We start from the raw sequence: 13,751 nt of genomic DNA on the forward strand, positions 1-13,751 counted from the left end.
AATCTCTCTAAATGTTCATTAAAATTAATAAAATTTAATTTTAAAAAAGGTATGATATACTATGATTTTCTTAAACAGGTAAAAAATGGAATTTTCATGTACATTAATTCTAGGTAATTATTTTGGAAGGATTGGCAGCCACTTTCTAAACAACGTGGCTCTGGAAACTATGAACTTTGATAAATGACAATAGTTACAGAAAGGCTTCAGACCTTTTGTTCATAGGGTCAGTATGAGTCGTGCTCAACTTGACAGCAATCAACAACAAAACAACATATCAGAATTGAAATCTCTCCTAAAAATTTCAGAATATATTTAACCATTTACCTTAGTTGGATCAATGATTCCTTTTTCTACCATATTCACAAAATCTCCAAGCATAGCATCATAACCGATTTCTGAGGAACTCTGCAAAATTTTCTCAACTATTAACGATCCTTCAACACCAGCATTCTTGGCAATGGTCATTGCAGGAATTTTGAGTGTTCTTTTAATAATTTCAATACCTTCAAAAAAAGCAATTTTAGCAAATTTATTTTCAGCTTATTTTTTAAAGTGTCACATTCTTACTTATGTGTGCATTGATAAGGAAAATCCAAAGTGGTATCTATCACCTATCAAATAATTTTCCCTCAAACATGATGCTTCATTAGCTCTCTAAGATGCTGGCACTACTGTTTGTTATTCAGAAAATTGCTTCGTCATTTGTTATTCCACTGACTTGGCAGAAACGATCAGGCCACAAAGAAATCCTTTTGTAAAAGTACTGTCTTACCAATTTTTTGATCTTCATTAGCTGGAGTGAGTGAGTCCAAAGCTGGAATGCACCGAAGCAGAGCACAGCCTCCTCCAAGAACAATGCCTTCTTCAACGGCAGCTCGTGTTGCGTTAAGGGCATCTGTAACTCTGTCTTTCTTTTCATTTACTTCAACGTCACTTGTCCCACCAACCTAAAGAGAATTCCAGTTAGAATGGCTTTTCTTATCCAAAATGCTACCAACAAAGCACTCAGATGATATACACTTAAATTCAATGCATCTTACTTTCAGCACTGCCACTCCATCTGAAAGTTTTGCCAGACGTTCGTTCAGTTTTTCTTTTTCATATTCACTAGTTGTAATGTCTAATTGCTCGATGATTTCTTGAATACGTTTTTCAATTTGAGCCTTGTCACCTTTGCCTTTCAAGAGCATGGCATCATCTTTGGTCACAATGACCTCTCCAACTTTTCCCAAGTCATGTGGCTGAACATCTTCAAGATTCAGGGTCAATCCCTCTTCTCCAAACACCTAAGAAGCAATCAAACCAACTAGTGACCAATACAGTTTTTGGCCATAACAGGTTTATTCACATCAAATTATTAAGTGTTTTGATGAGGAAAAACATCTTGAAATACTGTTATTTGAAATGTGAGATTTTTGTCTAAGCTTTAACTATGATCTTTCACTTCATTTCCAACTTCTCGTATTTTTTGTCTATTGTGTCAAGTCAGAACTAAGCCATAGCTGACCCTCTTGCTGATTTTCAGAAGTTGTTAATTATACCTGAGCACAGGTGGTCCCTCAGAGCAGCCTACCAACACCAGAGCTCCCTTCTTGTCCATTACTTTATTAAAGGAAATGCAAATGGAGAGATAATTCACATCAAGATGCACCAGAACAATCTGGTAAAATCTTTCTTAGGCTAGACAGACTCAGGGAGTCAGAAATGAAAAGGATCTCGGCACTACTTACTGTAATTTCTACTTTACACCAACATGCAAAAGGTACTATTCTAGTGGAAAATGCAAAGTCATCTAACACATTTTAGATGTGGAAGTAGGGAAACATGTTTTACTTACTGCTCCACCAGTAGCAATTGCCATGTCTTTAAGCTGGTTCTTTCTATTGTCACCAAAACCTGGAGCTTTCACGGCTACAACCTGAAGCCCAACTTTTAGCCTGTTGAGAATAGTGGATATGAGATTTAAATGGAGTAAAAAAAACTTTGTCATTTAGTTGCCCTTAAATTATGCTACTGTTGTTGGCTAGAGACCACATCTTTTTTTTTCTTTGCTTCCTAACAACTTCTGGTCACTAAGTCAAGACAGCCACATGACATTTACATTAATTTACACTTGCTAAGGCCTGATATTGAAACCCTGACCTTATAGTTCAACAGCTTAAACCCAGGGGCCAAAGATGTTAGTCATCACAAAAGAATGTAGTGAATGTTATGAACCGTAAAAATAGTTTAATGACTCATTACTCAATCTGGAGGTTACACAGTATATATACTGTATATACTGTCACAGGCTCCATTCAACATTGTTATGTGCCGTCAAATGGATTGCAACTCAGTGACCCTATGTACAACCGCCCTAAACCCTGCTCCATCCTGCACTGTCTTGGACACACCCATCCGTATTAACCCAGTCACTGAATCAATCCACCTCAGAGTATCTTCCCTTCCTGCTCTGTCCCTCCACTCTCCCAAGCATTATGTCCCTCTTCAAGGACTGGTCCCTCCTTGCAACATGCCCAAAGTATGTCAGAGGAAGCCTCAGAATCCTTGCCTCCAAGGAGCATCGTAGTTTAACCCTCTCCAGGATGAACCTGTTTGTTTTTTTAGCAGTCCATGGTACATTCAATACTCTTCTCCAGCACCATAGCTCAAAGGTATCAATTCTTTCTATCCTATCTAGTCACTTTCCAAATCTGACGCATAACTACTGATTGCAAAGTCCATGGCCTATATCAGATGCACCTTAGTCTCCAGAGTGACACCACTGGAGAGGTCCCTAACAGCAAACTTTACCATCAGAATACGTCTTTTAATTTCCTGGCAAGACTGTTGACTGTGGAGCCAAGCAAACTAAAGCTGCGAACAATCTCAATCGCTAAGTTTCATTAAGTATGAGCTTCCCCTTTATTTGGTTAAGAACTCTAAAGGAAAATCAATCTTCTAGTTAACTCTTTACCTCAATTCTAAAATTAGGAATACATATACTTTAATATAGCTAAGATTTTGGGTGAGAAGCCCTGATGGTATAGGGCTTAACACATCTAACCAAAAGGGCAGCAGTCAAATCCACCAGCTACTCCATGCTCCACAAAGAAGATGCACTGTCTCCTGAGGAGAAATGCCTTAACTGACAGAGCCAAGAGTTTTCTAACAGTGGCCCAGGGAGGCCGAATGTTAAAAAGCCTGTGAACATTGCTTGAGAAGCTGTGCTGACTGACGTTACAGGTTTTATCCAACCTAATAATGCACTCCTTCTCTAATAGTGGACTAGCTAAGCAAGCACTGGAAAGGACGGTTCCTGTGAGAAATAACATACACGCATGGGAGGTGCAGGTCTTACTTTAATTTTTGTGGCTGATAGTTCAACATCCACTCAGAGAAGCCTTAGAAGAAAAGGCTGACCATACACACCAGAAAAAAAAACAAACAAAAACCAGCCACTCAAAACCCTATGAAACACAGGTCAACCTAGGCACACATGGGACACCTGTGTCCAGGTAGAATCACAAGATGGCAAAGGGTGGTATATTTAGCTCTCATGAAGAAAGATTTAAAGAGTGGTAAAGATCGCATTCAAATAGACAAAACCACTTTAAGTGGTCTGAGAATTCATTTGGCACACTTATACATTACAACTGTAGATTCAAATATAAGTGGTGAATTATGTATATAAATGTAAGCTTAACAAAAACTACTGCCTATTACCTATTCAATACAAGAGTACTTAGAGCTTCTCCATCAACATCTTCAGCAATTATGACCAAAGGCTTACGGTGAGCATTGGCAATTTCAAGAGCAGGTACAATGGACTGGACACTAGAAATTTTCTTTTCGCTCAATAAAACATATGCATCCTGGAATTCACATTTCTGACCTGTAAATGCAAAGAAATTTTTAACCCAAAATTTAAAAGGTTAAAGGAAAAAAAAATCCTAACAAACCCATAACTTTTAATAACATTTGGAAATAAATCATAATTTTTATGAAAAAGGAAAATTAAAAGCTGGGGCTATTTTTAAAGCTTTATACCCAGTGAAGGTTCTATCATTAACACACAAAGAACCTTTTCTTGTGACTATGGATTTTGTCACTATTGGACAGCTTGACCTTTTTCTTACAAAGACACGACCTTTACTCAAGAGACTGGCAAGTTCTTTTTGAAACTAGCCAATGCCTACAACTCGACAGAGTTCTTGTAAAAGGTTATCTCAGCAAACTCTGGTGGCCTAGTGGCAAGAAGCTGCACTGCAACCCTAGAGGTGTGCAGTTTGAATCCACCAGATGCTCTGCTAGAGAAGGAGGGATAATCTACTCCTGTACCAGTCAGATCCAATTATTATCTTGCTCTTACCTTTTGATGTATTAATAAAATATGGGGAAATATAGCCTCGGTCAAACTTCATGCCTTCAATAATTTCTAATTCATCATTCAGTGTTTTTCCATCCTATGAAAATATAAAGTATTAAGCTGTATTTCAACAAGAAACATACACATATGAAATCACAAGTCAACTTTTTTAAAATGGTAACAAAAAAAAAAGAAATCACAAGCCACATTAATAGAGACCCTGTTGGTCTTAAGGGATCCAATCTGAGTAGGCAAATACTGCAAAGCATTTAATCCCATTCCAGTAAAAATTTCTTTTTAACAGGTATAAGACAGTATCATTGACATCTGAATGGATTCACAGGGCTGTTTAGACTGAGCTTCTATTTCTGACAGCAGCTCGGTTTTGACTATTGGGTACTTTATAGCAAGCCTTCATTAAAAATGTACTGACCTTTACTGTGATGACACCCTTTCTCCCAACTTTTTTCATTGCATCTGAAATGATGGTGCCAATTTCTTTATCTCCATTTGCAGAAATTGTAGCAACCTGAAATAAATTTTTTTCATATTAAAGGCTAGTGATTATGCTTTCCATTCCCCATACCCACTTACCACCCCAAACACTAGTGCATGAATTCTAATACAAGTGGCAATGGCTACTTTATTTTAAAGGTTATGAAATTTAAAAAAAAAAAGATATGAAACAGAAAATGGACTACTTACATTGTCTTATGTTACTTTTTCCTTGATAACCACATAAAATTATAAAAGTTGTACTCTGACAATAAGCTTACATTTTCACACAGACACAAATAAGTTTTACGCTTATGGAAAAAAACTGTAATTCAAATTACACCATCATTCAGTAGAGCAAAATTATTTTCAAATTGGAATGGACTAAATGCCCAACAGATGAATAGACAAACAAAATGGTGTTACACATATATAATCAATAGTACATGAATAGTACCCAATCACAAAAGGTCAAAAGTCCTAATATATGCTTCAACATAATGAACCTGTTAGCTACAAAATAAGATAAAAATTGTATGATCTCACTTTTTTTAATGTTCTCACGTCTATGAAATGTCAGACATTTTGTAATACATGTATTTTACTGGTCACTACATCCTTTCCAAATGTTTCAGCAGTTAAGAAGAAAATATTAATATGGCTAATTGTAGTGGTGGTGCTTTCCTGACACTGAGGTGAGTTTCTGTCATTTTAGCTTTCAGTCTAACTTATGAAAAACCCTTACTTGAGCAATTTCTTCAGGAGTTGTCACAGGTTTAGACTGCTTCTTAAGCTCAGCAATTACAGCATCAACAGCCAACATCACACCTGGTTGAAAAGTATCATTATTTCAAAACACGTATCATGGCAAATTTTATAGCCTCACACAGCTCTCACACTAGTTCTTATGTACCTAATTACAAAACTGATAGTTTGCCCTGAAAAACGAATGTTTACACATCAAAGGCAGTTCCTCACCAGTTTTTAAAGTTCTGACTTCAAAAACTGGAATAAGTCAATTGTACAGTTTCAATTATTAAGTTATTCCATATCCAGTTATCTGTCCCCAGTACAATCCCAAGCTACTATCATGCACTTTATTTTGACCCATAGCAACCAAGGCTGTAAATCTTTACAGAAGCAATTATAAGGGTTTGGGTTCAAACCACCAATTTTTAAATCTGATGAATTCTTTAACCACTGTGCTACCCAATACCCAATACTGATCACTTTAGTCAAAGTATACAAAGAGGATTATAGAAAGAGGTCTTGTGGTTACATTATTGCAAATTTGGATTATTCTCATTTAATATACAATTACATACTACCAAATTATTTAGTCATGGTTATACTTATTTTTTAGCATACATGGATTTATAACTGCCACAAACCCAGGTGTGAGCACTGGGAACTAGTGTTGATTCTCTCTATCCACTCCTAAATATTCTAAAATGTTACTGAAGGAAAAATGGTAAGATATGCCATACAATGACTCTTCCGAGGAAGTACACTCAATACTTCCTAATAATTTAGTCATGAGTTGATCTTAATGTGAAAATATTTACCTAAACATTGAACAATGCAATATGATGACCTAGTTTTTGTGGGATGCCAATTCTAAAAAAATTAATCATTTCTTCTTTTACTGTGAAGTGTTCTTGCTCAAGAACACAACCTAAAGAACCAATTTCATTTTATAGATAGCAAACCCAATCTTGGTAAACCAATAAATGTAAAAAGACAAATTTATGCCTATACCATCACAAACCTCATGGAGAGATTTTCAGACACTTTAACAAAATTTAAACTAAGACAAAATAAAAACTCTGTGATCTCCCTGTCTGCTCACCTCAATGTATTATTTTCAAGCTACACAGTACATTTCAACCATTTTATATCTAGTAATTTCTCAGAGGTCAACCTAATTCACATATTGGTTAGCTTCAGATTTCTTAGGAAAAGAGGAGAAATGAACCTTTCTTAGGTCCAAGGAACCAGAACATCATGGTGAGAATAAAAGACATTCCTACCTCTCCTGATTTCCACTGGATTAGCACCTTTGCTAATCTTCTCGAAGCCTTCCTTGGCAATAGAGCGTGCCAGTACAGTAGCTGTGGTAGTACCATCTCCAGCCTCTTCATTTGTGTTATTGGCAACATCCTGAACAAGTTTGGCCCCAATATTTTTGTATTTATCCTTCAAGTCAATTGATTTTGCAACAGTTACACCATCTTTTGTAACTTTGGGACTTCCCCAACTCTGTTCAATAATGACTGTTCTTCCCTACAGTTGCAGAAAAGAAAGGAGACAGATTACTTTTAAAGATTTAAATTAAAACATACTGAGTTGTCTTAATAATTACTTGAAAACTTCAGCACATGATGTGTCATTTTCATCAATACTGCAATATGAATCTCAAGAACAAGTTCAAAAATTTTAATTAATAAATGACCTCTTAGCCAAGTGCACAATTTTGAATGAAGTAATCATAGAAATAAAGATCCCAAGGACTAAAATGTTATATGATGTTGTCATTACACATCATCAGAAATCACTCACAGTAGACCTTTCACTGGGATTTCAAAGGCAGTAGACTGAAGAGATTGTCCATCTATCCTTTGCAGAGCAGCTGGTGGACTGGAACCACGCACTTTTTGGGTTGGCAACACAGTCCCTTACCACTAGGCACCAGAGCTCTGTATCTTAAATAATGAAGCCCACCAAACAAGTTTGTATCAAATTGGTAGACTATATTAAAACTTCAGACTATTTAAACAATGTATGTAGGGCACTGTAGTTTTGAAAGCAGTGCGACTAGTTTAAAAATTTATCAAGAGAACAATGTAATCCTTCTTCCAGACTTTGCGATAAACTTTAAACATAAGTTCTAGCATACTTTTGGCTGCCTATTGAATTTGCTACTTTCAAGGGACATGCCAATGGTCACATTTTATAATCTGGATTACTTTGATGTTTGAACTGTTCTATGTGCAACATCAAAGCTCTCCTCAAAGTATTTTATTAGCCAAATCTCCTTACACTATAAACGTGCTTGGAACAGGAAATGCATAAAAACATTGGGTGAAATAGGTCCAACAAGCACGTTAAGTTGGATAGACAGTTAAATTCTTCCCACCATAGATGGCCCTATTGGGACGGGATCCAGAATTTAACCCAAGAATGCAAGCAACACCAGTTTTATCCTGAGTGTAAGATTTCACCTTGGCCTATGAATTACCACTGGATTACATCACACACTGCTCAAGTTTTGAAAATTTGACTGAAGCAGTTTAATGGATACCTTTGGCCCCATAGTAACAGCTACAGCATCGGCTAAAAGGTCTACACCTTGAAGCATTAAGGCTCGGGCATCAGCACCAAATTTGACATCTTTGGCATAAGCCCGAGTTAAATGAGGAGCCAGGGCCCTAGACACTGGCCTCATCTGCCGAAGGACTGCAGGTAATCGGAGCATTTCTGCAAAGGAAAAAAAGAACCAACTGGTGAGTATTAAAACTACTCGAGTTGCGTTGCAGCACAAACACGCCACCCATACAATCACCAAGAAAGGGTAGGTTTAAAAAAAAATAATAATAATAATAAAAAAAGGTAGGTTTCAACCTCCCCTAGCGAGGGAAGGGCGCAATAGCTTCAGAACTCGAGCCACCCCAGCCGCAGATAACCAGTTAATGTTTCACCCACTAAATCGCTCGGAGAGCAAATCCACACCAAAAAGCCCAACTGCAAAACGAAATCCACCAGAAGGAGGCACGTCATAAACTGAGCGCCCGGGTAAGTGCAAAATATTCCTGATGTTGCAAAAACTGTACAGGAAGAAGTTTCCTTATGTATCTCCGCGGAGCTACTGTATCCGAAAGGCCACCAAGGCCGCGATGCGTGCGTGGGCGGCGGCCAGGCCCATTCCGCGCAGCCCCACGTGTCTTCTTTCCATCAGGACGCCCCGACCAAGGTCAAGGGTGGAGGCGCAGTACCCCCGCCGCTCCCGCGGCAAAACGTGGTTCCCACGCGGCAGCGGCCGCCAGCCCGGGAACCCTGCAGCCCGCCCGGAGGGATTTTCACCCGTGAACACAACCCCCCCAACCTCTACCAGTACCGCCCCCAAATAAGCCCTCCTCCGAGTGCTGCCTGGCCCGAACTCTGCACCGCTTATGCTGAGACCCCACGTGAAGCAGTGCGGCCTAGTCCAGCCGAGCGGGCCTGCAGCGCTGCAGGGAAGCACCGGCTCTCGTTCTGCCGGCCTCACCCAGGCCGGAACACAGAGTATCGATCGACGGCGTCAGGAAGAGAAGGTGCAGAGCGGCCTCATACCTGCAGGGCGGCCGGCGAGCGGGAGTGCACGCGGAAAGCAAGGCCGTCAGCGAGGAGTGAGGGACAGAGTGCAGGACGCACACGGCAATGAGCCTGTGTCCCCTCCCCCTGCTCTGGCCCCCTCCGCCGCACCACGTGGGCCGCCGGCGCCGCCCCCTCCCTGGCCCGGCCCGGCCCGGCAATCTGTAGGCTGTGCACCTCGGCCCCGCCCCTCCCTACCCGCGCAGGGCCCAGCTAGCGGGCTCTGCCCTCTCCCACCCGTTAGCCTAGTTCCCGGGCCGCGTTCCGTTCCAGAACTTTCCGGAGCGCGCTGCGCTCTCCGCAGGTCAAGGGTTAAGTTGCGTCATTTCCGGGAGAGTGGCCAAGGACTCAGTTTTTTTTCACCTTCTCGAGCGGCCTGGAAAAGACTAGAAAGAGGTTCTCCTTGCTTCCTCCTCCCTGCGCTCGCGTCACAGCCTGCACAGCACTCTCGGGCCCAATCACTGCGCACGCAGCTGCGGCCGCCCTCCAGGCGGGGCGGGGCCGGGCGCGCGCGCTTGCGCACTAGCGGGCTTGTGCCCACGTTCCCGTGTCTTGAGGGCCAGTTTTGCGGGTCTCTCTTTGCCGCGGAGTAGTTGTAGTAAGGTGCAAGCTGCAACGATCAGAATCATGGTAAGTCCCGCGTGGGCTGAAGGTGAGCGGGACTGGGTCAGCTTGAATTGCGTGAGGAGATTGGACAGCTATGTGAGGCCTGACCGAAGGGCAAGGGTCACTTAGTTACCAGACCTTGGGGAGAGGGGACCCCCTCCAAGGAGAAATCGCCGGAGCCGAAAGGCGACGGCCTAACGGGCCTTCCCAACCCCGTGCACCTCCCATCCGTGCGCGCCGCTGCATCCCGCGCGTGGGGAAGGGGGCGGGAACCCAGACACGCGGGGAGGCCAAGTAAATTCTCTAACGAACCCTTGCGGGTGTGTAATCTTTTGGAGGAAGAGCATGGCTCCAGGTTGAAGGATCCATTCCAATTTCTGGACATACCCAGAACAACCTGGAGAAAGAAGACATATGACCTTGGAGTTAACTAGTTGTCCTTAAAAGCTAGTATAGTTATGACCACAAGAGTAATAGTGACCGATGCTGGGAATGGGAAATTAATTAATCATTGTATATGAGATGAAACATTCGAAAGTGATTGTTGAATTTATTTTTACTGGAGAGATTTTTGCTATAAATAGAAAATACTCTTTACAGGCAGGACAGGCTTTTAGAAGGTTTCTTCCCCTCTTTGACCGAGTATTGGTGGAACGGAGTGCAGCTGAAACTGTAACCAAAGGAGGCATTATGCTTCCAGAAAAATCTCAAGGAAAAGTATTGCAAGCAACAGTAGTAGCTGTTGGATCCGGATCTAAAGGAAAGGTAAATGAAGGCTTAAAGGTATTTATGTAGGGAAAGGGTGGTTAATAAATTACGGTTTATTAAAACACCCTTAAACTAGATTTTGTCATTTTAAAGGCACACACTAGTTCAGCCACCTTTTAGCTGCTCTTTGATGAGACTAATTTTATAGGTTGTTGGTTTTCAGAGGAATTAAAATGCTGTGATTTTAAGAATTTGAAGAAGCTAAAAAAATTAAATTGCTCTAATCCTTTAGCCATTTGCGTTTTTTTATTTGGCCTGTCTCTGAAAAGACCTGTTCATATTCTAGGTATCCTCTTAAGCTTTTGGCTAGGTCTTTTAAGTGTGTCGTCAGATGCAAAATAAATACTCTTGAGGTCAGATACATTAACTGCATTATTCAGTTGCCTCTTGAAAAAGTTCTAGAGGAGTTCTGGTGGCCTATTGGCAAGAACCTGCATTGCAATCCCAGAGGCGCACGTTCGAATCCACCAGATGCTCTGCTGGGGAAGGAGGGACAATCTCCTGTACCAGTCAGATCTGTACACACACACACACACACACACACACACACACAAAAGCAAAAAAGACTTTTTTAAAAAAAGTTCTAGCAAGAACTTACCTTGAACTAAGTATAACAAAATTCTGGGCATGTGCACACACTGCATCAACCCTAATCTCTTGAAGTTTCTGTACTTTGGAGGAAAATAACATTAATTACAAAGATAGTTTGTGTGTTCTAAAGTGAGGAAAACATCTCATGTGTTTGTTGAAATAAGTTATACAATCATTTTGTACGTCCTAAAAACCTGGTTATTTCACATAATCAATAGATTAATATTTAACGATTTTAAAGTTGGCTTTAGTTAGCTAAAGTTAACTTTTCCAGTATAGCTCCTTGAGCTTTTACCTGCGACAGGGTTTTAATTGAAATTGCAGTACATACATTGTTTTAAAGTATAATTCTTTAATGGTGATACTGATGACTAAAGAACTAGCAATGTGTTAGAAAATTAGAGTATCGGGGAGCTCTGGTGGCCTAGTGGCAAGAAGCTGCACTGCAATCCCAGAGGAACACGGTTCGAATCCACCAGATGCTCTGCCGGAGAAGGAGGCGCAATATCCTCCTGTACCAGTCAGATCTGATTTGACGGTACACGCACACAAAATTAAAAAAGAAAATTAGAGTATCATACTCTGTAAAAACAAAATGTTAGCCAACTAATTACAGCATTTTACCATATTTGAGTGAAAATACTGAATTAATTGTAACTGTATGGTGAAATGATAATAAACATCTTTGTTTTCTTTAGGGTGGAGAAATTCAGCCCGTCAGTGTGAAGGTTGGAGACAAAGTTCTTCTTCCAGAATATGGGGGCACCAAAGTAGTTATAGATGACAAGGTGAGTGATTATAATAATTCTTAAAAGCGCTTATTTGCTACCAATGCTTTTTTTTATCCCTTTAGAATTCCTTTTATTGTGATTTGGTTGAGGGTTTATAGAAAAATTTGTTTTCCATTCAGCCAGAGCCTGTGTTCAGATCTAGGTCTGAGGAGAGGATTATGGTCCCAGTTTCCACCAACCTAGTAAATCTGGTGGTCTTTTACTTTGCGTTTTCTCTCTATGATGATCTCTTTGTTCTGGTCTCAGAGTCCTCAGGGCTGGGGTTTCGGGGTTCGTTAGTGCTTTGGATGAGTTGCCTCGATATGTCTTTGATTTTCTTCACTCTGATCAGGAATGGGGAGAGACCAGTATTTCCACTTGGACCATGGCATGGTTGCTCTTTTAAGACCTCAGTCACTGCTGACCAAAATAAGATGTAGAATACTGTCTTTGTGGGGCTCTGTTCAAGCCACTTGTCCTTTATGTCCATACTATGATTCTGAGACTCCAGGCCCAGTAACTTACTTCCTCAAGGTGTTGTGGCAAAAATGTTCTTACAGTTTGGCCTCGTGTCTCCTCTGCTTTGTTCAAAGGTGTGTTTCTTTGCCGCATGTACAGAGAGATCTTTTTTCCATTTCTTTCCTTCCAGAGATTGGCCCATTTTGGAATCAAATAATCTCTGAGATGTATTTTTTCTAATAAGCTATCTTTATTTTCACCTTTTACATATGTATGTACTAAGACATATGTGGAAATATCTTTGGGCAAACAACTATATTCTGAGGTATTGTCTCATTTGCCTTTCCACACACAAGTGTGCATGTCTGTCTTGTGCCCACTCCTAGATTATTCAAAGATTGTGTTTGCTGTTACTTTGTTCTCTTTCTAATGGTTTCTCTGTTTACAGGATTATTTCTTATTTAGAGATGGTGACATTCTTGGGAAGTATGTGGACTGAAATAAATCACTATTGAAATGGCATCATGTGAAGCTGCCCATTCCACTGAAGTTCATCTGAAATCTTCCATCATGTAAATAATCTCTATGTCTCTCTTTTGTAATAAACTAATGATATCCAAACTCATATGTACGGTCTCCAAATTTAGTTTTGTTGTACTCATACAAACATTTCCAAATAAAAAAAACCCCTGTAAATTACTGGTTTGTTTTTAATGATTAAAAGGTTCTCTGAAGTAGTTTGTGTTACCTCTCTTCTAGTAATCCAGAGAATTCTGGGTTTTCTAGGTAGATTCCTTTTCATAGATACATATTTTCATATACAATTGATGCTTTGGGGAATCAGTGGTTTAAATTTGTGGTTTAAGAGTGTAAATAATTTTTAAATGTAACAAGCTTATTTTGATGCTGTTCTTTAGACATTATAGGATCTATAGATTATAGGATCTATTAAATGCTTCTTTACAAGGTATAGCAAAATTTGTGTATATGAATAGTGCAAGTTTTTTAAAAACTTGTATACCTGCACACAGTCAGAACCTGCACATAGCTGGCACTCCAGTGAGTCTTCAGAGGCAGTAAATGGGGGGGGAGCATGGTTTGCTCATCTTTCTCCCATGAATCACCTGGTGGATTTGAATTGTGTACCTTTGCATTGCTGGCACAGTTTTGTACCACTAAGCCACCAGAACTCCCTTTTAAAGAAAACTACTGCACCATAATTTCCTGGAGGGGAAAGAGGTCCAAGGCAAGCTATATTCGCTGACAATGACAAATTAGTTTTGTTTGATTCCAGCTCATAGGGTTGCTAAATTTTGGAGCAGATTGCTTTTGTTTCTCCCCCATAGAGCCGCTGATGGATC

At 40.1% G+C, this 13,751-nt stretch overlaps 2 protein-coding genes across 2 annotated transcripts in view; one reads left to right on the forward strand and one right to left on the reverse strand.

Annotated features, from left to right (window-relative positions):
* Window positions 1–9,247, reverse strand: part of HSPD1 (heat shock 60kDa protein 1 (chaperonin)) — a 13,591-nt gene extending 4,344 nt beyond the window's left edge. The window contains exons 1-11 of the mRNA XM_006903276.1: window positions 9,176–9,247; window positions 8,148–8,323; window positions 6,877–7,129; window positions 5,592–5,674; window positions 4,785–4,880; window positions 4,355–4,448; window positions 3,709–3,877; window positions 1,841–1,940; window positions 1,044–1,289; window positions 776–950; window positions 328–506 (exon numbers count right to left, since the gene is read on the reverse strand). Coding sequence (XP_006903338.1) covers window positions 328–506; window positions 776–950; window positions 1,044–1,289; window positions 1,841–1,940; window positions 3,709–3,877; window positions 4,355–4,448; window positions 4,785–4,880; window positions 5,592–5,674; window positions 6,877–7,129; window positions 8,148–8,321 — 1,569 coding nt within the window. The 5' untranslated portion in view covers window positions 8,322–8,323; window positions 9,176–9,247. The remainder of the gene's footprint in view (window positions 1–327; window positions 507–775; window positions 951–1,043; window positions 1,290–1,840; window positions 1,941–3,708; window positions 3,878–4,354; window positions 4,449–4,784; window positions 4,881–5,591; window positions 5,675–6,876; window positions 7,130–8,147; window positions 8,324–9,175) is intronic.
* Window positions 9,248–9,823: 576 nt separating this feature from the next.
* On the forward strand, window positions 9,824–12,889 carry HSPE1 (heat shock 10kDa protein 1). The gene is made up of 4 exons (XM_006903277.1): window positions 9,824–9,877; window positions 10,403–10,567; window positions 11,860–11,949; window positions 12,839–12,889. Exons 1-4 carry the CDS (start codon window positions 9,824–9,826, stop codon window positions 12,887–12,889), a joined length of 360 nt encoding a protein of 119 aa, XP_006903339.1.
* The last annotated feature ends 862 nt before the right edge of the window (window positions 12,890–13,751 follow it).

This window comes from Elephantulus edwardii, unplaced genomic scaffold, assembly GCF_000299155.1.
Source record: "Elephantulus edwardii isolate Elephantulus edwardi_28Jun2011 unplaced genomic scaffold, EleEdw1.0 scaffold00552, whole genome shotgun sequence".
Taxonomy (NCBI): Eukaryota; Metazoa; Chordata; class Mammalia; order Macroscelidea; family Macroscelididae; genus Elephantulus; species Elephantulus edwardii.

What these genes read in the sequence shown, in the direction of transcription:
- HSPE1 (XM_006903277.1), top strand. Translation starts at nt 9,824, where the DNA reads ATGGTAAGTCCCGCGTGGGCTGAAGGTGAGCGGGACTGGGTCAGCTTG. An exon ending in ACTGGGTCAGCTTGAATTGC is followed by an intron (nt 9,878 to 10,402) that starts GTGAGGAGATTG and finishes TACTCTTTACAG; the next exon opens with GCAGGACAGGCTTTTAGAAG. An exon ending in GATCCGGATCTAAAGGAAAG is followed by an intron (nt 10,568 to 11,859) that starts GTAAATGAAGGC and finishes TGTTTTCTTTAG; the next exon opens with GGTGGAGAAATTCAGCCCGT.